This window comes from Nycticebus coucang, chromosome 14 (genome assembly GCF_027406575.1).
Source record: "Nycticebus coucang isolate mNycCou1 chromosome 14, mNycCou1.pri, whole genome shotgun sequence".
NCBI classification, from domain to species: Eukaryota; Metazoa; Chordata; class Mammalia; order Primates; family Lorisidae; genus Nycticebus; species Nycticebus coucang.
The window spans coordinates 65,822,942-65,849,708 of NC_069793.1; the positions used below are offsets into that span (position 1 = coordinate 65,822,942).

At 37.4% G+C, this 26,767-nt stretch overlaps 1 protein-coding gene across 2 annotated transcripts in view; it reads right to left on the reverse strand.

The window, feature by feature from the left end:
• FCHSD2 (FCH and double SH3 domains 2) overlaps nt 1-26,767 on the reverse strand; it is a 312,393-nt gene that overhangs the window by 38,724 nt on the left and 246,902 nt on the right. For both annotated transcript variants that reach the window (XM_053561344.1, XM_053561345.1), the window contains exons 11-12: nt 11,110-11,226; nt 313-417 (exon numbers count right to left, since the gene is read on the reverse strand). In XM_053561344.1, the coding sequence (XP_053417319.1) occupies nt 313-417; nt 11,110-11,226 (222 nt within the window). The remainder of the gene's footprint in view (nt 1-312; nt 418-11,109; nt 11,227-26,767) is intronic.

The following is a 26,767-nucleotide window of genomic DNA, read 5'->3' on the forward strand; positions in this document are numbered from 1 at the left end:
TTCTAGGCTCTGAACTTCCATATATCCATTTCTCTCCCATTAATTTCCCTGATTTATTATATACTTGGTAAAAACATTAAAATTAGTATCTTCATTGTGACTTCTTTTGTTAATTAATATTTCATGATTGTAAACTCTTCACAGTGTGTTCAGTGCCTTTATAGAAAGTACTTAATAAATAATACTTGAATACAAATGAAGATGGTTAATCATCTTCAACATATGTGTAGAAACTCAGTTGTAAAGGAGTATATCACAGCCACGACACTGTTGTCAGAGCTGGGCAAAATGCCACAATTAGCTGCACCTTACCTCTGCTTTACGGATATTTTCTCTAGCTTCATCTATTTTCTGTTCCAGCTCCGCTCGGCTTTGGTCTGATATAGCAACTCCATGACATTCCAGATCATTTAAAACCTATTAAATGGGAAAATAATGAGTGTTTTTTCTTTTCATCTTCTTTCTTTAAATGACTAGACTATTTAGATAGTTCAAAGGCATTAGTGGGTAGTAGCCATGATTCCTTTTTTAAACCTTTAATTTTGTTCATTTATTTTTTAATTTTTTAAAAATTCTGAAAATTATAGACTCACTACTTACAAAACTAGTACAGAGTCCTCCTACCCACCTTCCTCCAGTGGTAACAACTTATACAACTAGAGTTGAGTATAGAAAACAAGAAACTGATTTTGGCACAATCTACAGACCTTACTTGGTTTACACAGTTTTAAATTGCATATCTTTAATTTTTAAAAAATTACATGAATAGAGTATTGTTGTAAAATAATAACTAATACAAAATTACAAAAATTCTCCATTATACCTCCACAATCCACCATCTGTCCCCTACCCCAAGATAATTACTGGTCACCGATTTAGATGATTTTTTACAAATCATTTATTCATTTCCATGCATACTTATACAAACATAAAGCTTTGTTTTTAAAAAATGAAATGAGATATATAATCCACTAAATATATCTAAGAATTATTATTATTTTTTTTATTTTTATTTTTTGTAGAGACAGAGTCTCACTTTATGACCCTCGGTAGAGTGCCGTGGCCTCACACAGCTCACAGCAACCTCCAACTCCTGGGCTTAAGCGATTCTCCTGCCTCAGCCTCCCGAGTAGCTGGGACTACAGGCGCCTGCCACAATGCCCGGCTATTTTTTGGTTGCAGTTTGGCCGGGGCCGGGTCTGAACCCGCCACCCTCGGTATATGGTGCTGGTGCCCTACCGACTAAGCCACAGGCGCCGCCCCAGAATTATTTTTATATTTGTACAAATAAGTGGACCATATTGTCTTCAATTAAATCTGTAGATTTAATAATTTAATAGTATTATATTTTACTTACTGTTATTCTCTGGCTATTTGTATTTTCAAAATTCTCAACATTAACCTAGGCAATGACTCCTTGAATGTCTATGAGAATATTTATTTAAAATAAAAACACTTAAGTAAAAATTGTAATTTTAATTTAATTTAATTTTTTGAGACAGAGTCTCAAGCTGTTGCCCTGGGTAGAGTGCCATGGTGTATAGCTCATAGCAACTTCCAACTCTTGGGCTCAGTTGATCCTCTTGCCTAGGTTTTCCTATTTTTAGTAGAGACATGCTCTCACTTTTGCTCAGGCTGGTCTTGAACTGGTGAGCTCAAGCTGTCCACTCGCCTCAGCTTCCCAGAGTGCTAGGATTACAATCATGAGCCAACGCGCCTGGCCATACATTTTAATTTTAATAGACATTGTCAAATAGTCCCCCCCAAATTGTACCTAACTCTTCTACTAATAGTGTGTGACAGTCTGTTTCCCTTATCTCACCAACTATGGATATTGTCAATCTTTAAAATTATGGCACTATGATTTTTTTAAAAAAGATCTATTTTCATTTTTATGTCTTTGAGTAACTTATAGCATCCTTTCATATGTTGCTGGCCATCTGTATTTCTTTTTTGCAGTTTTTTGGCCGGGCCTGGGTTTGAACCCGTCACCTCTGGCATATGGGGCCAGCACCCTACTCCTTTGAGCCACAGGCACCGCCTGGCCATCTGTATTTCTAATTCTATAAATGGGCAGCTCATAGCTTCTTATCCATTTTTATACTTTGTCTTTTTATTATTATTTAGATATTCTTCTTTTTAAGTATTAGCCCTGTTTTTGGTTTTTAGGATACAAATATTTCTTTGCACTTTATCCCCTTTTTCTTTATGTTCTTTTATTTTAGACACTTTTAGTTTTTATGTGATTACATTTATCAATCTTTTCCTTTCTAGGTTTTGTGTCCTGATTAAGAAGCTATCTGTAATATACATATGTCAAAAATATTCCATGTTTTTCTATATTTTAATAATCTCATGCTTAGCACTTACACTGCAATTCTTCTGAAATTTATTTTGTATATAGAAGGGAGGAATCTAACTTTGTATTTTTTCCTAACTACCTGGACAGTTGCCCTAGCACCATTTATTCAATCCTTTCCCTGAAGATATGAAATGAAATTATCATGCTTTTTATTATGAAAAATTTCAGATATACTCAAAGTAGAGATAATGGTACAACAAACTCCCATATATTGATCTCTGAGATTTAAAACTTGTCAAGATTTTTCCACATTTGTTTTACTTATCCTCTTTTCTTTACTAAAGAATTTTAAGACAAATTCCAGATATATCATTTCACTTCTACATGCTTTAGTAAAACTCTCTGACCATGGAAATTTTTTATACATCCATAATACCACTGTCACATATAACAGTAATTTCTTGGTAGCTTCTAATACGATGCTCATCATATCTCCCTGCATGTTTCAGAAACAGCCTTTCATGATTGGTTTGTTTGAATTATTTAAGTTGTTACACCTACTTCCCATACATACACCAATAATTTTCTTTGCCATGTAAATCAAGTTTATTGTTAACTTTTGTATTATACCACAGTTTTAATTACTATGGTCATCACTATATGTTTTGTATGTTTCAAGATGTGATAAGGCACATAAATCTCATTAATATTCTCGGCTATTCCTGAAATTAAAAAATTTCCAGATATACTTTAGAACCATATTGTCAAGTCCCTTTAAAAATATCTTACAAGTTTCACTTACAAGAGAAAATAAGAAATTATATTAAGATTACACATAAATTTAGTAAAAGTCCACTTTTTTTGCATCTCTTCAATTTCTTTTGTCTCTTTTATACTCTTTGGTTTAAACAAGTCTTTCTACTTAAAGGTCATGAGATTTCACTGGTTTATTCATGAGTAATTGCTATGGTGAATAATTTTTTTCCAATTGCATTTTCAATTCACCATTGCTGGTTAATAGGAAACCAAAGATTAAAAAATATATAGCCTTGTACTACTCACCTTACTGTGCTCTCACTGACAGTTGGATCTCACATGTTTAGGGGTAAGAGTATCATTTCATCTATAAATAAATGACAGATGTAGCTTTTCCTAATACTTAAATCCCTTATTTTTCTTTCACAAATGCATTGACTAATTCTCTCATGACACTGAAAGACAATGGTGATAATGGATATTATTTTTTTGTTTTCACTTTAATAGGCAGAATGGCCCTGGAGATGTCCATACCCTAATTCCTGGAACTATGGGCGTACAAGATGTAATCTGTAGACATACTAGGGTTATGGATCTTAAAACAGTGAGATCCTACTTGATTATCTGGGTGGTTACTAGAGTTATCATCTAGTCACATGACAACTTAGAAACTTACAAGCAGAGAATTTTCTCTGGCTGGAGTAAGACATCAGATGCACAGAAAGGAAGTCAGAGATTCCAAGCATGAGGAAGAATGAATGCACCACTGATAGTTCTGAGATGTAGGAATCCACATACAAGGACCAGGGAGAACAGCTTCTGGGAGTTAGAAGTAGCCCCCAGCTAATATCCAGGAAAGAAACAGAGAACTTAGTCCTACAGGTACAAAGAACAGTGTTCTGACAACAGCGTGAATGAGTGTGGAAACAGACCTTGATTTTGGCTGTGTTAGCTGGAGCAGATGAAGCAGCCAACCCTCTCCAGACTTCTGACCTATAGCACTGTGGTTTATAGATATAGAATTTATAGATAAATTTATAGAAAAATGTATAGATAAATTTTGTTGTTTTAAGAAGTTATTCTCCTCACAGTGAAAATATCTCTATCAACTGGCTAGATAATTTAATTTTTTTTTTTTTTTGAGACAGAGTCTCATTATGTTACCCTGGGTAGAGTGCCATCAAAGCTCACAACAACCTCTTGGGCTTAAGTGATTCTTTTGCCTCAGCCTCCCAAGTAGCTGGGACTATAGGTGCCTGCCATAACGCCTGGCTATTTTTTTATGTTGTTGTTGCAGTTGTCATTGTTCTTTAGCAGGCCTAGGCCGGGCTCGAACCTGCCAGCCTGAATATATGTGTCCAGTGCCCTACCAACTGAGCTACAGGCGCTGCCTAGATATTTTATTTTAGAATCATTAAGAGATACTGAATTTTTACTAAATGTCCTTTTGGCAACTGTGAAAATACAGGTAATCATATAATTTTTCATCTTTACTCTGTAAATGCAGCTGATTACAGTGATAATTTTCTTTTTTTCTAAGAGACATGGTCTTGCCCTGTTACTTAGGTTGGAGTATAGCCTTGAACTCCTGGGCTCAAGCAATCTTGCCTCAGCCATCTGAGTTGTTGGGACTACAGGCATAAGCCACCAGGCCTGGCTATATATTCTTTATATTTTGTAGAGATGGGATCTAGCTATGTTTCCCAGGCTGTCTGTAACTTCTAGCTTCAAGCAATCCTCCTGTCTCAGGCTCCTGAAGTGCTGGAATTACAGGCATGAACCACTGTGCTCAGCCTCTTGTATTTAGCATTTACAAAAATTGGATATACCTTTCTCAAAAATTAATTCCGAAGTGGATGAATTGCTTGCGTGTAGGAGTTTAAGACCAGCCTGAGCAAGAGTGAGACCCTGTTTCTACTAAAAAATAGAAAAAACTAGCTGGGCATTGTGGTGGGTGCCTGTAGTCCCAGCTACTTGGGAGGCTGAGGCAAAAGGATCTGTTGAGCTTGAGTTTGATTTTTGAGTTTAGCTTGGGCAACAGAGTGAGACTTTATCTCAAAAAAATTTTTTTTAATTAATTCTTTTTTTTTGTTGTTGGGGATTCACTGAGTTCTTAATCAATTTCTATAAAACTCTATTAGGTGTATGGCCTGGATTGCATTGACTATATGGATCAATTTAGAGATAAGTAGTATTTTTTTTGAGACAGAGTCTCACCACGTTGCCCTCAGTAGAGTGCCTTGGCGTCATAGCTCATAGTAACCTCAAACTCTTGAACTTAAGCGATTTTCTTGCCTCAGCCTCCCAAGTTTAGCTGGGACTACAGGTGCCTGCCACAACGCCCGGCTATTTTTTGGTTGTAGTGGTTATTGTCGTTTGGCAGGCTCAGGCTGGGTTCAAACCTGCCAGCTCCGGTGTATGTGACTGCACCCTAGCCGCTGAGCTACAGGCATCGAGCCCACATGATGTCTTTCCATTTACTTGTGTCTTCTTTAATTTCTTTGATGAATATTTTGTTGTTTTTAGTGTATAAGTATTTTGCCTCCTTGGTTAAATTTATTTCTAAGCATTTTCTTTCTGGGTGCTTATTTTTTATTTTATTTTATTTTTTTAGCCCCACCTGTATGGTGCTATTATTAATGTGACTGTTTTCTTAATTTCCATTTTGGATCATTCATTGTTAGAATACAGAAATGCAACTGATTTTTGTGTATTCATCTTGTATGCCGTCATTTTACTGAATTCGTTCATTAGCTTCAATAGTTTTGTTCGCTTTTGGGTGGAATCTTCAGGGTTTTCTATGTATAAGACCATGTCATTTATGAGCAGAGATAGTTTTACTTCTTCCTTTCCAATTTAGGTGCCTTTTATAGCTTTTTTTTGTCTAACTGTTAGGACTTCCAGAACTATGCTGAATAGAAGTCAAGAAAGCAGGCATCCTCATCTTCTTCCTGATATTAGAGGAAATGTTTTAGTCTTTCACCATTGAGTATCAATGCCTTTTAAGAAATTGATTATGTTGTGCTTTGGTATGATTTTCTTTGTGTTTTACTTACCTGGGGTTTGTTGAGCTCCTTGGCTCTTAGTTAATAGTTTTTATCATATTTGAATGGTTTTCAGCTATACTTTTTTTCTTTTTTGAGACAGAGCCTCAAGCTGTCACCCTGGGTAGAGTGCCATGGCATCACAGCTCACAACAACCTCCAACTCCTGGGCTCAATCGAGTCTCCTGCCTCCGCCTCCCAAGTAGTTGGGACTACAGGCACCCGCCACAATGCCCGGCTAATTTTTTGGTTGCAGCCGTCATTGTTGTTTGGTGGGCCCGGGCTGGATTCAAACCTGCCAGCTCAGGTGTATGTGGCTGGCACCTTAGCTGCTTGAGCCATAGGCATCGAGCCTATACTTTTTTTTCAAATATTTTTCTGTCTCTTTATTCTTTCTCTTTTTTTTCTTTGAGACACAGTCTCACTTTGTCTCAAAGTGTGTGTGGCGTCATAGCTCACAGCAACCTCAAACTCTTCGGCTCAAGTGATTCTGTTCCCTCAGCCTCCCAAGTAGCTGGGACTACAGGTGCCTGCCACAACGCCTGGCTATTTTTAGAGATGGGGTCTCGCTCTTGGTCACGCTGGTCTTAAACTCCTGAGCTCAGGCAACCCACCTGCCTTGGCCTCCCAGTGTTCATTTATTTTTTAGAATTTTAGACATGGGGTCTTACTATTTTGTCCAGGCTGGTCTTGAACTCCTGTCCTCAAACAATCCTCCTGCTTTACCTCCTAAGTAGCTGGGATTATAGGCACAAGCCATCGAGCCCAGCTCTGTTCATTTTTAATCAGTCTTTTATTTTTCTTTCATGTTTCAGTTGGAAAATTTCTGCTGCTAAACTTTCAAGCTCACTTTCTTTTCTTTTGCAATGTCTAATCTATTGAATTTTTCATTTCAAATATATTTTCAGCTATGAAAGTCCCACTTAGTTCTTTTGTATATTTTTTCTTTCAATATATTAGTTTTTTTTTTTTCTTAATCTTGGAGCTTCTTCACTACTGTAAAGTCCTTAGGTGCTAATTCCGTCATCACTGGCATAATGAGTCTGTTTTAACTGACTTCACTTTTGGTCATGCTTTATATTTTCCTGTTGCCTTTTTTTTTTTTTTAAGACTATGAGGCTGGTGCCCTATTCCTTTGAGCCACAGGCACCACCCAAAAATGGCATTTTTTTTCTGGCAGAAAAATTACTTATGGATTAGCTTGAGCTTTTAGAAACCTGTATTAAAGTTCTATAGGTTAGTTCTAAACAAGCCTATTATAGGGCTAATTGAGCTCCACTGCTAATGGATGACACGTACGTGGGCTCCAGAATGTCCCAGGTGCTCCTCAAGTTCAGTCAACCCTTGCACAACATAGTTTTGTATTGTGTAGGCTCACTGATGTACAATTTTTTCTTTTTTTTTTGGGTTTTTGGCCAGGGCTAGGTTTGAACCTGCCACCTCTGGCATATGGGACCGGCGCCCTACTCCTTGAGCCACAGGCGCCGCCCAATGTACAATTTTTTCAATAAAGTTACACTAAGTGTGCCTGCCTTTCCCCTTCCACCTTCTCCACCTCTTGTGTCTCTGTTACTCCTGAGACAGCAAGACCAACCCTTTCCTCTTCTTTTCTTCCCTCTGTCTAATTGATATGAAGATGACAAGGATGAAGACCTTTATGATGATCTACTTCTACTTATATTTAAATATAAATATATATTCTCTTTATTAATCTTATTAACTTTTTTTCTGTAGCTTACTTTGGTGTAAGAATACAGTATATAACACATGTAATATACAAGATATGTGCTAACTGGAAGCCTTACTGATAACACATTCGAGTAACAGTAGGAGTCAAGAGGTTTTATGTGGACTTTTGACTGTGTGGGGGGTTGATATCCCTAAATGTGGGAATAGACAGGCTGAGACCCCACAGGCCCTTCAAGAGCCAGGGTAAAGCCCACAGTTAGGCCACCCCTGTACTTCCTAATTGAGAAAAAAGGAGTCTGAAAGTACTCAAGTCAGGGGAATGTTTACGTGACTACCCCTGCATGGGGAGATCAGCAGTGTAGGCAAGCTGAGGCCATCAACTAGGAGCTTAGACTAGAGAAGCTGACATGTCTGTCTGCGGAGGTAAGACTTGCTCTCTCCCCTTTCTCTTCCAGTTGCACCATTATCTGGCCACTTCAAATGTTCCATTACCCTAGGTCCTTGCTTACCCTTTACTCAACCTTCCTAGGGGCTGTAATCTCCCCTCCTTCATTCTTAACTTGACTGCTGACTACTGAATGCTGTGCATTCTTGCACATATACTCTGTTATGTATCCAATAAAAAGATTCCAGGAAACAGGACAGGTTGCTACATTGTTCTCATGCTGCCACCAGGCACATGAAACAGTGTATGCCCTTATAGGCTTCCAGACTTTATGCTATAGTATGGGTGTAAAGTCTTGTGATTTTCCAAGCACCATCTCCCTTGCTGACCACTGTCCCAGATTGGGGTTCACTAGTCGCCCAACACCTAAACATGTTCTTTAAGAGTCAACCTCAGTTTCAACTTTGGCTGGCCAGAACCTTGAATGTGTCCTAACTCTATGTAAACTTTGGTAATTACCTAGCTTATGCCTTTATTGCCATTCTTTGCCCAGTCTTACGGAGTTTCAGCCTATACAGACATGGTTTAGTATCCAGTAACACATTGAAGGGGAAACTTATGTAGAATTTTGAAACTTTCTCTGCTGTCTGGTATTCTGCCCTGGAAATTCTTGCCCCTTCAGGCTCTCTGAATTCTATTATCTCCCTCCCCGTACCGCACTAGGGAAAGAGCCCCAGGCAGAAAACCTGGGAGGTCATAGGGCTAACTTTATTCATTTCCTTTCTCTCAAGCATCACACTCATGTTATTGTCTGCTGTCTGTCTGAAAACATTTGTTTCATAATCTTAGACCACCAATTTTATAGTTGTTTGTACAGAAGGGCAAGTGTGACTGTTAATTCATCATGGCCAGAAGAAAAATTGTTTTAGTGTTATAAAATTTTTTCATTCTATTGCTTAAAATATACCTTACTGGATTAAAACCTATCATATATCATACTATAAAAAAATTGGAGAAGTTGTTTAAATTTATCTGTCTCTACTTCTTAGCAGAGAGACATAGTATGCTTGACAACAGAGTGGGAAAGCAGATATATTTTTAATCTGAATGTTTACTTTCAAATATAGCCAAGAATTCTAGTGGAAAAAAACTCTTTTTATTTGCTTTGTATTTTGAGGCATAAAGCTGCAATCATTAATTTCACCACTATTTATTGTATGTGGGTGGACAGATAAGTTATTCATAACTTTTTGACTGAGATAAATGTATTCGAGGAACTGTACCCAAGAAGGCTTCTTTGTACTTGAATCTGATTTAAATGATGAGCTGGAGCCTGACATCAGGCTTTGGGGGACTTGGGGTGTAGAGAGAGGTAACTGTATTTTGCATGCGAAAGGGATGAGAACAATTATGCCCAAAAAGTAGACTGTGGCAGACTGTAATTCGAAAAAAAAAATAACTACTATAGTATTTCCCATTCTAGGTGTTTTTTCAGAACTTTGCTATTTCAGAACTCCACCAAGAAGTTATGATTTTATGACTGCCTCACTTAGTAAAAATATGACACAAGTAACATCATTTTATTTCTGAGACTAAGTCAGAAGACTGATACATCTTCTACTTGTCTAACTCTTGGGACTCACACTTTTGGGGTCCTAGCCTACTGTTTAGGAAGGATAGCTAATCTGAAGTTGCCATGTTGGAAAGGCCATAGAGAGAGAGAGAGGTGAAGAATAAGCCCCACTTACTCCACCTCCCAATTGTTCAAGTATTTCCAGTTTTAAGCATCAGATATTTCAGCAGGGAAGCCTATGAGATGACACTAGGACCAGCTACTATCTGACTACAAGCAGGCAGAATACCCCAAGAGAAAAGTACCAAGCTGAGACCACCTAATATTCAAAGTAGTGAGAGGTAATAAAAAAAATGCTCTTGTTATATGGCATTAAGTTTGAGGTGGTCTGTTATGCAACATTAGGTAAGTAAAACACTGAATTTGAGATGTCTGTGAGATAGTAAAAAGAAGACATCAAAGCAAGTCAGCAGCTACATGGACACATAATAACAAAGCCCAAGGCTGGGGATATTAATTTATGATTTGGTAGTAAGTAAAACCATAGAAGTGGCTGAGACTGCCTAAAGTGTGGGTGAAAAATAAGAAAAGAAGATAGCATAGTATAGAAATCTAAGGAATTTAAATATTTAATTGTAGGATGGAGAACTAGGATCCTATGAAAGAATCTAAGAATGGCCAGGACAATGCTGAGTCATGGGTGACTGATGAAGAGAATCTTTTAAGACATTCTCTTAAGGGAGTGTTAATAGCGATGAAACTGTGAAAGGTTAAGACAAACAAGAAATCAAGTATCTTCAAATCAAAATAAATCAAAGCTAGCAACATAGATATCTGTGATGATTTTGGTAAGTTTAGTGGCAGAGAAAGCTAAAATGTAATAGGCTGAAAAATAAGTGGGCATAAGCATAGATGATTCTAAGAAATTGATGTAAAGCAAGGAAAGATAAGGATATAGGTATAAATAAACAAATTGAGAAAAATGTACTAAACTTATCATAATTTCTTTGTGCTTAGTCTCGAAGAGACATTTTTATTTTCATGAAATCTACAGTTGTGTCTTTAAAAAATTTGTCTTGGAGGATGAAAAACCTACATTAATTTAACATATGTATGTCTGTTCCACTGCCCAAAAGATTGGAATACACCATCACTAATCTTTTTAGGCAATTCTATGGCAAACAAGTGAATTAATACATTGCTGCTAGAAGGCTTAAAGCATTTCCAAGGTAAGCAGATAACTGAGAACATACTGCTGAGTGTTGAGAAAGTACAGAAAAAACATTTCACATGAATATAGCTCAACTCCTTAAGTTGCTAAGCTAAATGTAGTTAGTCTAGGACTCTCTATTACACTTACCTGTTGTTGGTGAACAATATTTTTGTGCTCACGTGCCACACGTGTGGCCCATTTCCGAGCTTCCTTATTGAGACTGTGCTCCTCTGTGGTCCCAGTTTCTGATTCTAATTGTCGACTCTACAACACAGGCAAGAACAGAGAGAAAAGTATTGCTATTCTTATTGCAACCACCATCACTTTGTAGTTGGATCACAGGGCCTTTACTTAATCAGCACTCAAAACACAGGGCATGCTCCACTCTTGTGGGAAGCAATGTCTCATGTCACAGAAAGTCAGCAGAAGACTACGACAGTATGAAACCATAAATGAACACAGGTTTCTTGTCTTACATTGATGAACATGAAAGCTTCATCTCTAATATCGTGGACTGATCTTTGGGTGCAAAGGAAGCTAAGGTAACAAAGAAGGAAAAAGTATTCATGCTAACCTACATGATGCTAAAATCGTTGCATAGAAAAAAACAGAAACAATAGTTTCAACGTGCTTAAAGAATCATTGAACAGAGGTAAAAAGAACAAAACAATATATTAACACCAACACACTCTCCCCCTTTACCCCAATCCCAAAATGCTGGGTTTCATTTAGTTAGAGGTTCATCACCAACTTGTTACCAAACTTCATACTAGTTTCTGCCCTTTGTCTGGGCTCACATGAACAGTAAGGGTGCTAGAACAAATGATCACTAAGGATTTCTTCTAGCTCTAAAATGCCAGGATTCTGTTTCACAAAGAACAAATTCTCCGAGTGGGCATAAGCATAGATGATTCTAAGAAATTCATCTAAGTAAATAATAAAATCTAAGTAAATAGTAGTAATATTTAACCCCAATTGTGTAAAGTACTATGCAAGGTGCTTCATATAACTTTAATAATAACCTTATGATGTGAGTCACATATCATTTTTATGGAAAAGGAAACCAAGGCTCAGAGAGGTTAAGTAATTTTCCAGTGTTTCCCAGATAGTAAGTGTTAAACCTCGACTAAGCAAGTCTGGTTCCAGAATCAGAGCTATTAAGCGTGAACCTAATTTAATTCTTCCTAAATTTTCAAGAACCTATGAAAAACAAACTTTATTAAAATAATTAGGAACTAAAATTTCTTAAATGTCAATTATGTAAAGAGGATTTTTAATATAAAAAGCAAAAGTGAAAAGCATTTTAGAATTTTGAGCATAGCTTAAAACCAATGTAAGTAGAATTTGCTAAACTCGATTTAAAAATTAAGTATTTTGTTGGGGGATTGTGATGAGGCAAGGTTGACAAATTTTTGCTGTATGCAAACATTTCAGCTAAAGCTAGATTATAACAATGACAAGTCAACTAAAACAGAGCAAAATAATCAAAATTCTAATCTAACCAACTTCTAATTTAATTTATTCTTTGGGCTATTACCAATCTGGAAATCTACTTTATTATTATACAGGGTGGCCATAAAGTTCATGTGCAATTTAACATGACCTTTATGGCCACCCTACATTTTGTTCTACAATTGAATCGGGGCATTCAAATTTATATCTCTTCTCAGAAGCCAGGGCCATTAAAGTGTTAAAGTCTGAATGCAGATGTAAATGAAATGTACAATAGCTAGAGGAATCTGATGTGTAAAGGTAGAGAGATATACTCTGAAAAGCCCAGGAGTAGGCTTTTGAGTCAGACAGATTTAGTTTTGAATCCATTTTAGGCCATTTATTAGCTTTATGATCTTGGGTACATTAATTACTAAGAGTCTTAGCTAAGTCTGAAAATTGGTGCAAATGTCGCCTATTATATTTTAAACATTCTGGTACAGTATCTACATATATTAAGTATCCAATAATGGTAATTGTTAATGTTAAAGATCCTCTTGAAAATTATTTGAAACAAAAAATATTACCATTACTATTCACAAAAAATCCAAATGATTACTAGATTCTTTTTTTTTTTTTTTAATTAAATCATAGCTGTGTACATTAACGTGATCATGGGGCACCATACACTAGTTTCAGAGACCGTTTGACACATTTTCATCATACTGGTTAATTGTGCCTTAGTTATTGTGCTAAGACATTTACATTTCCCATTTACTAAGTTTCAGATTACTAGATTCTTGATAGACTAAAGAATAAACCAAAAACAAAACTGAAAATATATTAAAAGATTAAGACAGATTAAAAGAAAAAAAAAGAATTTGTAGGGAATAGACAGATAAGAAAGGAGGAAACTGGTTAAGAAATTTAATTTTTATTCTGAGCAGCATTTTAGGAACAAGTAATCAGTTTTAAATGTGTGCTAATTCAACTTGTCATGCTGAATCTGTAAACTGTTTATTGATTATTCACTGTGTTAAGAGCTGGGTAAGTTACGATAGGGACATTCCCCCATCCTCTATGGGTTTACTATTACTTAGACAGGAGGACCCCATGATCAAGACAAATAAAAGCCACTAATTAGAAGATGTGGCTTTGAGATCCTCTAGATAGAGAATGACACTTAACTAAAATTCAAATTAATTTATTCTTTTCCTGAATTCTGAAATCAAGCCATGAAAGACATGTGATGCTCCTATAACACAAGTCTTGACAACAGAGAATTTCATAGAAGGCAAATACAGCCCAGGCTGTTAAACAATACATAAAGAATGTTTTAATGAAACTTTTACTATTTACGATCAACATAAATCAACATCTAGCGTAGATAATTATCTTTTAAGATGGTATCAGCAGCAGTTGATTCTAGCAAAGGAATTGTTAGTGACTACTTATTTTTAAAATGCTGACTACTTTAATATTTAGTTCATTCTTTGAGCATTTTTCCTTATCTTTAAAAATGTATTTGGGGGAGAGAGGAGGAGGGAAAGGTGTTGGTGTGCTCTCACCTAATGGGCACAATATAAGGGTATATGGCACACCTCCTGGGAGAGGAGCACAATTACAACAGGGACCTTACTTAATAAATGCAAACACTATAACCTAATCTTTCATACCTTCATATTAATCTGAAATAAAAAAATGTATTTGGAACATATAAAAGAATAATAACATATGCACATATAAACTTTTTATTTTTTTTTTTTTTTGAGACAGTGTCTCACTTTCATGCCCTGCCTAGAGGGCAGTGGCATCATGATAGCTTACTGCATCCTCAAGTCCTGGGCTCAAGCAATCCTCCTGCCTCAGACTCTCAAGTGGCTGGGACTAAAGGTGTATGCCACCACATCTGGCTAATTTTTCTATTTCTTGTAGAGACAGGATCTCCCTGAGGTTAATCTGAAACTCTTGAGTCAAGCTATCCCCTACCTCAGCCTCTTAGTATAAAAGCTATTAAGCATACACTTTAAAGAACATTGTTATTTTCTTTTTCTTTTTTTTTTTATTGTTGGGGATTCATTGAGAGAACATTGTTATTTTCTTAAAGCAGAATATAAGAATTTAAAAATTAAGTATCAAATGCCACCATAGCTTTGCTCTAAGGAAGTTCACTTATTTGGGCTGCGCCCATGGCTCAACGGAGCAGGGTGCTGGCCCCATATGCCTGAGGTGGCAGGTTCAGACCTGGCCAAAAACTGCAAAAAAAAAATTCACTTATTCAATTTGATTATGTTTAAAGAGGTATATATAAGAACACAACAATTAAGAATAATAGTACAACAATAATTCATATCAATTAGAACATGAAGAAGAATGCTAAAAAGAAGTTTCTTATCAACTTTTTTTTTTTTTTTGGTTAGAGACGTGGTCTTGCTCTGTCACCCAGACTGGAGTACAATGAAGCAATCATAGCTCACTACAGCTTCAAGCTCCTGGGTTCAAGCCATCCTCCCGCCTAAGACTCATGAGTAGTTGGGAGTACAGGCACATACCACCATGCCTGGCTCATTTTTCTTATTTTTTTTGTAGAGATAGGGGTTCGCTATGTTGCCCAGGCTGGCCTTGAACTCCTGGTCTCAAGCAATCCTCCCATATTGGCATCCCAAAGTGCTGGGATTACAGGAGTGAACCACCACTCCCAGCCTCTGTCAAACTTTTAAGTATAGGATAAGTAGCTTTTCCTTGGTCTGTTTCAGTTTGGGTATTGTATAAGGTAAGTAGGGTAAAGTAAATGTGATTCTTGAGATCTTTGGAAACATATGAATTTTAGAAATCACACAAGTTGGGGAGACCAGAGAGAGGGAAGTAGGGAGGCAGGTGGGGGGGGTGTCACAGTGTATGACACACCTTTTGGGGGAGGGACACAATTATAAGAGGGACTTTACCTAACAAATGCAATCAATGTAACCTGGTTCTTTGTACCCTCAATGAATCCCCAACAATTAAAAAAAAAAAAAGAAATCATACAAGTTTTAGTAGACAATTTTAGAAGGCCATAGGTCTTTTCTTGGGAAATAAATTTCAATCTAAACACAAATCTTTTTTTTTTAATACTCTTTCCTGTGGTTGGAATAACTTTCCTATCTTTTTGCTGTTGTTCAAAAATAAACTTCTAGGCAAGAAATCTCAATTCAAGTGCTACCTTCTTTGTGAAATCATCCCTGACTTTTCCAGACTGAGTCAAGGGCCCTTTTATTTTTCACATGTATCCATTATATCTATTTGTTTGTTAGACATTTACTGAGTTGCCACTGTCAGGCAAATATCACATCATGCTGTGACTGCTGCTTGGTTTCCTGTTTGTTTTTAGGGCAATGCGAGGACCTGAGCAGCATCTTAATCTTTGCATTCCTGGCATCATGCACCTTGCCTAATAGTACATAGAATGCCTTCAGTAATTGTTGGTTAAACAAACATAATCTAATGCCCTCATTTCAAAGTGAGGGCCAGGGTCCCAGATTATTAGAATGGTACCTTCAGAGACAAGAGAATAAGTGTACTATATTAGAATCAGTTTCTAACTGATGAAGAAGAAGATTGTCATTTGTGGGAAAAACAGAATCCTTTGAGTGAAATTCAGATTAGGCTTTTAATTACAGGTAAGATATCTATGGATTTAATTTCATTTTTAGAACAAAAGCCACTGTTTCAAATGAGTTACCAATGTTTCAAAGCCTAGCAATGTTAACAATTCCCAGTCCTTTTAGAACAAAATAATAAAGTCTTTTAAAAATATATAAAATTATTAAATAACTTTAAAGAACTAAACTAAGGAAATTAACATTCCAGTATTCTTGATATATTATTTTAAATCACCTTAACTATTTTGTCCTTAGCTCCCCTCTCAAGATATGATTTCAGTTAATTTTAAGGTTAATACAAGGGTACAGAAGGCTCAGATACATACCTGAGCAAAGTGAGCCAGGAGAGAAAAGCTGATTTCATCATTTTTCAAGTCCATAATCAAAATATAGTAGAACCTCTGTAAATTGAGCACTAAAGGGACTGTAACAAACTGGTCAACATAAGGAATTAGACCTATTACCTACATGTGCTGCATGTCTGGTATATGAAAATTAGGTTGACTTAAGGAGGTGGCCAATGTAGGGAGGTGGTCAACTACGGAGGTTCTACTGTGTAGCCATTTGAAGGACAGAAAAACAGATGGTCATGTATCATGAATGAAAATTACTAACATAGTAAAATACTAGTATTCTAATCCACTTCAAAAAAAATAATTTTGGGGTTGTTATGCCAAAGTCATATGCCAGAAACAATCTTATTAACTCTCATTCAAAGAACTTTTACTATTTATATGTTTTAGTTTATTGGTAGGTAAGATATATACTGGGCTAAAAATTTGATCCAACTTATTCTTTATTTTTTGAGACAGGTTTCACTCTGTTGCTCAGGTTGAAATACAATGACACAATAGTAGCTCACTATAACTTCAAAGATTTGGGCTCAAATGATCTTACTTCAGCTTCTCTGGCAGCTAGGACTACAGGCATGTACCACCATGCCAGCTAAGTTTTAAAAATTAGAAACAGGGGAGGAGGAGCAAGATGGCAGCTGAGTAACAGCTTCCTTGCAATTGGGCACAGTGAGTCTTGGGGAGACAAGACTCCAGGCATCTCTGGCTGGTGGAATCTGCCCATAAACATCCCTTTCAGGACATAGGGAGTCAGCGAGAGACTTTTGGACCCCAGTAGGAGGACAAAAGCAGTGGAGAACTGGCAAGTGGTTGTGTGTGTTTGATGGGTCTAATCCTGCCAGCAGCTGTAAATACAGCAGCAGTGAGACTGCAAACTGGAAAGGCCTTACCTGTGAGCTGCTTTGGTTTTTTTGGACTTGGCACTCAGTTGAACTACCTTGGGAGAACTTGGGCAAGAGTGTGGAGGACTTTGAGCATTGTCCAGGGCCCCAGACTGAGCCGTTGAGGCAGACAGAGCTAATAGTGTTCAGCTGTGGGCCACATGGAGCCATTGTGGGAGAAGTGCCCTGGCAAGTTCTGCCCTCAGGGTCACAGAGCAAGGATAGGGCGGGAGCTAGTAATCTAGTGACTGAGCAGTCTAAAGGCGGGGACTGAGATGACTTGCAGCCTTAGCTCTCAGGGGTATAAGTGAGACTGGTTTTGGCACACTGGTTAAGTGGATAGCCACTTCAGGAATGATCCCAGCAACAAGCACTTTCCTGGGAAAGCTTCTCCTTAGCCAAGTTTAGCAGTTTAAAGTGCCTTTTACACAGGCTGAGGAGAGATTTAGGCTCTCCACCCTGTGGGGTTTGAGAAATCAGCAGAGGCCTCCAGTCTCCATCTCAGTACAGGTGTATCAGCATTGTGATTAACATCTCATACCCCAGAAGATCACCTGTTGCCCAGCAAGAGATATATACTGCTTTGTTTTTTGTTTTGTTTTTTTATGGTTGTTGTTGTTTTGTTTTTCAATTTCAACATTTTCCCTATAGATTTTTCTTTTCTTTCATTTTTCTAGTTTAAACATAATTTCTCATTGTTGTCTTTTTCAACAATTAGAACTTCATTTTTGCTAGTGTTTCTACCCCTATTATTTGGTTTTCCCCCCAATTTTATCCTGTAAAGTTTTCTGTTTCAGAAAACAGTGTTTTAGTGTACCTAAAGTGTTCAGATATAGTTTTAGTGTATCTAAAGTGATCAGATACATGTGGATTTTGATTTATAGCATTTTTGTCCTTCCTCTCTACTTGGTGGAAGTGGGGTACTGTGTCCAAACAGGCTAGCAAAGAACTGCTGATCAAGGGAACCACCCAACCCAACACCCACAGAGGTTGGGGGTTTTAAGGTTAGGTCAAAGTACCCTACTGTACATCTATATTGCTCTGTCTCCCTCTTTCTGTGCCCCTCTTCTTTTTGTCAATATTCCCTTTTACCCACTCCTCCCCTTTTTCTTTTTTCCTTTTTTTTTCTTTATTTTTTCCCTTCTTGCTCTTCAACCTTCTCAGCCTTCTGGTCCTGTACCAAAAGGACTCATTGAGACCCTGGTCCAGAGGCATGGCAACTTAAAGAGCAAGAGAAAGTGAAAGGAAAATTAGGGCAAGGAAACAGACAAAAGAAATCACTCAGGAGAAAGAATCAGCAGAAAAATCCTGGCAACATGAAAAACCAGTCCAGAGCACCCACCCCCAACAAGGGACCGTGAGGTAGTTACTGCAGAGGATTCCACCTATAAAGAAATGTTAGAAATGACAAAAAGGGAATTCAGAATACAGATGATGAAAACAATGAAGGAAATGAAGGAAACAATAAAGGAAACTTATGATAAAGTGGAAAATAACCAAAAGGAAATCCAAAAACAGAATCAAATAAGAGATGAATGATATGAAGAATATAGAAAGGATATAGCAGAGCTGAAGGAACTGAAGCAGCTAATTAGGGAACTTAAAGATACAATAGAAAGTATCAACAACAGATGGTACCATGCAGAAGAAAGAATCTCAGAGTTAGAGGACAAAGCTCTTGAGATAACTCAGATTGTTAAAGAGACAGAAAAGAAGAGAGAAAGCAGAATGTTCACTGACAGAATTATGGGACTTTATGAAGTGTTCAAACAGATGAGTTATAGGTATCCTAGAAGGGGAAGAAGAATGCCCCATGGGAATGGAAGTCATACTAGAGAATATTATAAATGCAAATTTCCTAAATATCACCAAAGAGTCTGACACATTCCTTTTAGAGGGATATTGGACCCCAGGTTGCCTCAACTCTAACTGAGCTTCTCCAAGACACATTGTGATGAACCTGCCCAAAATAAAAACCAAAGAAAAGATTCTTCAAGCTGCCAGGATTAAGCACCAGTTGACCTACAGGGGCAAATCGATCAGGGTGACTGCAGACTTCTGTAATAAAACTTTCCAAGCATGAAGACAATGGTCATCTACCTTTAATCTACTTAAACAGAACAATTTCCAGCCCAGAATTCTATATCCTTCTAAGTTAAGCTTTAAAATTGATGGAGAAATCAAATCATTTACTGATATACAAACATTGAGGAAATTTGCCACAACAAGACCAGCTCTATAGGAAATACTTCAACCTGTTCTACACACTGACCATCACAATGGATCAACAGCAAAGTAAGAACTCAGCAATTAAAGGATAGAACCTAACTTCCACACTGATGCAAAAGATAAAACTAAGCAATGGACTCTCACAAAATAAGATGAATAGAACACTACCATACTTTTATCTCAATAAATGTTTTTTGTTTTTTTTTTGTAGAGACAGAGTTTCACTTTATGGCCCTGGGTAGAGTGCCGTGGCATCACACAGCTCACAGCAACCTCCAACTCCTGGGCTTCAGCGATTCTCTTGCCTCAGCCTCCCGAGTAGCTGGGACTACAGGCGCCTGCCACAACGCCCGGCTATTTTTTGGTTGCAGTTCAGCCCGGGCCAGGTTTGAACCCGCCACCCTCGGTATATGGGGCCGGCGCCTTACCGACTGAGCCACAGGCACCGCCCTATCTTAATAAATGTTAATGGCTTGAATTCCCCACTGAAGAGGCATAGATTGGTTGACTGGATTAAAAAACACAAGCCATCCATTTGCTGTCTGCAGGAAACACACCCAGCTTCAAAAGACAAATTAAAACTCTGAGTTGAGGGTTGGAAGAGAATTTTTCAGGTAAATAGAATTCAGAAGAAAAGAGGAGTTGCAATCTTATTTTCAGATACATGTGGATTTAAAGCAACTAAAGTCAAAATAGACAAAGATGGTCACTTTATATTTGTCAAGAGAAAAATACAACAAGAAGACGTTTCAATTCTAAATATTTATGCACCCAATTTAAATGCTCCCAGATTTTTGAAACAGACATTACTCTGTCGGAGCAATATGATATCCGATAATACCATAATAACAGGGGACTTTAATACTCCTCTTATACAGCTGGACAGATCCTCTAAACAGAAATTAAACAAAGATATAAGGGACTTAAATGAGACCCTAGAACAACTGTGCTTGATAGATGCATATAGAACACTCCATCCCAAAGATAAAGAATATACATTCGTCTCATCACCCCATGGAACATTCTCCAAAATTGATCACATCCTAGGACACAAAACAAACCTCAACAGAATTGAAATTTTACCTGGTATCTTTCAGACCACAAGGCACTAAAGGTGGAACTCAACTCCAACAAAAACGTTCAACCCCACACAAAGGCATGGAAATTAAACAACATTCTGTTGAATGACAGTTGGGTGCAGGAAGAAATAAAACAGGAAATCACTAACTTCCTTGAGCATAACAATGAAGACACAAGCTACCAAAACCTGTGGGATACTGCAAAAGCAGTTTTGAGAGGAAAATTTATCACTTTAGATGCCTACATTTGAAAAACAGAAAGAGAGCGCATCAACAATCTCACAAGCCATCTTATGGAACTGGAAAAAGAAGAACAATCTAAGCCTAAGCCCAGTAGAAAGGAAATCTCCAAAATTAAATCAGAGATCAATGAAATTGAAAACAAAAGAATTATTCAGAAAATTAATGAAACAAGGAGTTGGTTTTTTGAAAAAACAAATAAAATAGATAAACTTTTGGCCAGACTAACTAGAAATAGAAAAGTAAAATCTCTAGTAACCTCAATCAGAAATGATAAAGGGGAGGGGAAATAACAACTGATGCCACAGATATACAAAAGATCATCTCTGAATACTACCAGAAACCCTATGCCCAGAAATCTGACAATGTGAAGGAAATGGATCAATATTTGGAATCACACCCTCTTCCTAGACTTAGCCAGGAAAAAACAGAGCTTCTGAACAGACCAATTTTATGCACCGAGATTAAAGAAACAATAAATGAGCTTCCAACAAAAAAATGCACTGGTACAGATGGATTCACACCAGAATTCTATCAGACCTTCAAGGAAGAGCTTATTCATTCCTGTACTGCAGAAATTATTCTAAAAAAATTGAGGAGGAAGGAATCTTCCCCAACATGTTCTACGAAGCAAACATAACCCTGATACCAAAACCAGGAAAAGACCCAACTAAAAAGGAGAACTTCAGACCAATTTCACTCATGAATATAGAAGCAAAAATTCTCAACAAAATCCTAGCCAATAGATTACAGCTTATCATCAAAAAAGTCATACATCATGATCAAGTAGGTTTCATCCCAGGGATGCAAGGCTGGTTTAACATACGCAAGTCCATAAACATTATCCACCATATTAACAGAAGCAAAAATAAAGACCATATGATCCTTTCAATAGATGCAGAAAAAGCATTCGATAAAAATCCAGCTTCCTTTTCTAACAGGCATAGGTGGCACATTTCTGAAACTGATTGAAGCTATCTATGACAACCCTACAGCTAATATTTCATGGAATGGAGTAAAACTGAAAGCTTTTCCTCTTAGAACTGGAACCAGACAAGGTTGTCCTCTGTCACCATTACTTTTCAACATAGTGCTGGAAGTTCTAGCCAATACAATTAGGCAAGACAAGGAAATAAAGGGAATTCAAATGGGAGCAGAGGAGGTCAAACTTTCCCTCTTTGCTGATAACATGATCTTCAACTTAGAGAATGCCAAAGACTCAACCACAAGACCCTGGAAGTCATCAAAAAATACAGTAATGTCTCAGGGTATAAAATCAACGTCCACAAATCAGTGGCCTTTGTATATGAGAGGCTAATTAAGGACACAATTCCTTTCACCATGGCTTCAATGAAAATGAAATACCTAGGAATATACCTAACGAAGGAGGTGAAGGACCTCTATAAAGAAAATTATGAAATCCTAAGAAAGGAAATAACAGAGGATATTAACAAATGGAAGAATATACCATGCTCATGGCTGGGAAGGATCAACATTGTTAAAATGTCTATACTTCCCAAAGCAATCTACCTATTCAATGCCATTCCTATTAAAATACCAACATCATACTTTAAAGATTTGGAAAAAATGATTCTGCATTTTGTATGAAACTAGAAAAAACCCCATATAGCTAAGGCAGTTCTTAGTATCAAAAATAAAGCTGGGGCATCACCATACCAGATTTTAGCCTGTGCTACAAAGCCATAGTGTTAAAACAGCATGGTACTGGCACAAAAAATCGAGACACAGACTTTTGGAATCGAATAGAAAACCAGGAAATGAAACTAACATCTTACAACCACCTAATCTTTGATAAACCAAACATGAGCATACCTGGGGGGAAAGACTCCCTATTCAATAAACGGTGCTGGGAGAACTGAATATCCACATGTAAAAGACTGAAAGTGGACCCACACCTTTCCTCACTCACAAAAATTGATTCAAGATGGATAAAGGGCTTAAATTTAAGGCATGAAACAATAAAAATCCTCAAAGAAAACAGAGGAAAAACACTGAAAGATATTGGCCTGGGGAAAGACTTCATGAAGAAGACTGCCATGGCAATTGCAACAACAACAAAAATAAACAAATGGGACTTCATTAAACTGAAAAGCTTCTGTACAGCTAAGGAGACAACAACCAAAGCAAAGAGACAACCTACACAATGGGAAAGGATATTTGCACATTTTGAATCAGACAAAAGCTTGATAACTAGGATCTATAAACTCAAATTAATCTACATGAAAAAAGCCAACAATGCCATACATCAATGGGCAAGAGACATGAAACGAACCTTCTCTAAAGATGACAGACGAATGGCTAACAAACACATGAAAAAATGTTCACCATCCCTATGAGAAATGCAAATCAAAACCACCCTGAGATACCATCTAACCCCAGTGAGAATGGCCCACATCACAAAATCTCAAAACTGCAGATGCTGGTGTGGATGTGGAGAGAAGGGAACACTTTTACACTGCTGGTGGGACTGCAAACTAGTACAACCTTTCTGGAAGGAAGTATGGAGAAACCTCAAAGCATAAGCTAGACCTCCCTTGTGATCCTGCAATCCCATTACTGGGCATCTACCCAGAAGGAAAAAAATCCTTTTATCATAAGGACACTTGTACTAGATTGTTTATCGCGGCTCAATTTACAATCGCCAAAATGTGGAAACAGCCTAAATGCCCACCAAGCCAGGAATGGATTAACAAGCTGTGGTATATGTATACCATGGAATAGTATTCAACCATTAAAAAAAATGGAGACTTTACGTCCTTTGCATTAACCTGGATGGAGGTGAAACACATTATTCTTAGTAAAGCATCATGAGAATGGAGAAGCATGAATCCTATGTACTCAATTTTGATATGAGGACAATTAAAGACATGGTGGGGGTGGGGAAGGGGAGAGCAGAGAGAGAAGGAGGGAGGGAGAGGTGGGGAACGGAAGAACAGAGAGAGAGAAGGAGGGCGGTGGAGGGGGGCCTGGGTGTGTGCCACACCTTTTGGGGGGCAAGACATGATTGTAAGAGGGACTTTAACAAATGCAATCAGTGTAAAAAAAAAAAGAAAAAGAATACTTCTTGGATATTACTTCAAATTGTTAAACAAAAAGCTATAGCTGATGCTCCCACATTTTATACTGATGCTAATAAAATGGATATCTCTGGTCAAAAAAAAAAAAGTATTAACAGGTTGGTGGTGCCTGTGGCTCAGTGAGTAGGGCACTGGCCCCATACACCGACAGTGGCATGTTCGAATCCGGCCATGGCCAAACTGCAACCACAAATAGCCTGGGCGTTGTGACAGGCGCCTGTAGTCCCAGCTACTCAGGAGGCTGAGGCAAGAGAATCGCCTAAGCCCAAGAGCTGGAAGATGCTGTGAGCTGTGATACCACTGCACTCTACCAAGGGTGACAAAATGAAACTCTGTCTCTAAAAAAAAAAAAAAATTTAGAAACATGGGTCTTGCTATGTTGTCCAGTTGGTCTGGAACTTCTGGCCTCAAGCAATTCTCTTGCTTTGGCCTCCCAAAGTGCTCGGATTATAGCCATGAGCAATCGCATGCAGCCTGATCCCTCTTACTCTCTATGAAGTTTTCTAATATACTGTTAATTATTTCAAGCCTCTCTTGGCTTGGTGCCCATAGCACAGTGGTTACAGTACCAGCCACAACACTGACAGTGGCGGGTTCAAACCCAGCTGGGTCAGGTAAACAACTGCAACTAAAAAACAGCTGGGCATTGTGGCAGGTGCCTGAGTCCCAGCTACTTGGGAGGCTGAGGCAAGAGAATTTATTAAGCCCAAGAGTTTGAGCTTGCTGTGAGCTGTGACACTATGGCACTCTACCCAGGGCAACATAGTGGGACTCTGTCTCAAAAAAAAAAAAAAAAAAAGCCTCTCTTCAAGTAAAAAGCATCTGTATCTTTTATTACATTCCAAGCACTCATGTTTGTACACATTCACAATCTCACAATTTTGAAATTCGAAATGCTCTAAAAATTGTAAGTTTTTTGGGTAAGTCTGGAGGGAGGAAGGTCTTTTAATTTTATTGTTTTCAATTGTCATTTTCATTTCCTGCCATGTTGTTATCTCAGTCTCTGCAGAGTAGATTCAATTCATTTTCAAGATCTAATCCGTAACATGAAGACACAACCCAATCAAAAAATAGCAAAAGATTTGAATAGATATTTTACCAAAATAGATATACGAATGATGAATAAGCTCGTGAAAAGATGCTCACCATTATCATTAGTCATTAGTCATTAGGAAAACAGTAATACAAATCAAAACCACAAGAGATACTATTTCATAGCACCAGGATGGCTATAACTAAACAGCCAGAAAATAACAAATGTTGGTGAGGATGTGGTGCTAGTAGAAATGTAAAATGCTATGGCTACTTTGACAAATAGCTTGGCAGTTTCCTAAAAAGTAAATATAAATTTACTATATGACCTAGCAACCCAAGAGAAATGAAAACACATTCATATAAAGGCTTGCCCAGAAATATTCATAGTAGAGTTATTCGTAAAAGCCAAAAGTGGGAAACAATGGAAATGTCTATCAACTGATGAACAGAGAAACAAAACGGGGTATATGTACAATGGAATACTAAACAGCAATGAAAAGGAACAAACTATTGATGTCTACAACATGGATGAAACTTACAAACAGTATACTAACTAAAAGCCACCAAACATAAGAGACTACATATTGTATGATTATGTGAAATGTCAGGAAAGGCTAATCTATAGAAAGTAGATTCGTGGTTGCTTGTGGCAGGGAGTGGGAATGGGGATTAATAGTGAATACACATAAGGAATCTTATTGGGGTTATGAAAAAATGTTTTAAAACTTATTTATAAAGATGTCTGAACAATTTGTAAATTTACTAAAAATCATTGACTACACTTGAAATGGGTGAATTATATGATGTAAATATGCCTCAATAACATTGTAAAAAAAATAGCACATCAGGATGCACTGACTGTATCAATCATTGGACACCAAGAGTACTCAATTACATATAGCACATGCCTTATATTTTACTTATTTGTGCACGTCAGTGAGCTCATCTAGTGGGCATCTGTAGTTTGGTTGTAGTAGTTATTCTCAGCATCTGTCTTAGTGATTGGCACATACAGCAAGAGCTCACTGCTTGTTGAAACAGGACAGGAACAACAGCAACTTCAGAAATACAACTGAAGATAGAAATGTTTAGTTCAGCCTGTATGTCCTAGATTCACCTGGCAGGAGGACAGAGTTAATGGGAAATGACTGGTGTTGCTTACTACATGGCAGGCTTGGGGCTACCACCTACATGAGGAAACCATAAAAACAAGTGTACAATGGCTTGCTCCATTCTCACAAAGAACAGTACCAGTCTCAATGAGTAAAAATAATTACTAGAGATTTTATTCTTTGTGGGCTATAAGAATATTTAACTTACAATAAACAAAATTAAACATAAAAATATTTCGTAGATGAGAACATTTTTCAGAATCATTACTCTAAAGACTTTTTCAATGGTTGATAATCTGGACTGATTTTTATAAAAGCATTAAGCATTATAGAAAGGACATTTCTTAAACTGATAGAGGCCATCTACAGCAAACCCACAGCCAATATCGTATTGAATGGAGTTAAACTGAAATCATTTCCACTCAGATCAGGAACCAGACAAGGCTGCCCATTGTCTCCACTGCTCTTTAACATTGTAATGGAAGTTTTAGCCACTGCAATTAGGGAAGAAAAGGCGATCAAGGGTATCCATATAGGGTCAGAAGAGATCAAACTTTCACTCTTCGCAGATGATATGATTGTATATCTGGAAAACACCAGGGATTCTACTACAAAACTCTTAGAAGTGATCAAGGAATACAGCAGCATCTCAGGTTACAAAATCAACATTCATAAATCAGTAGCCTTTATACATACCAACAATAGT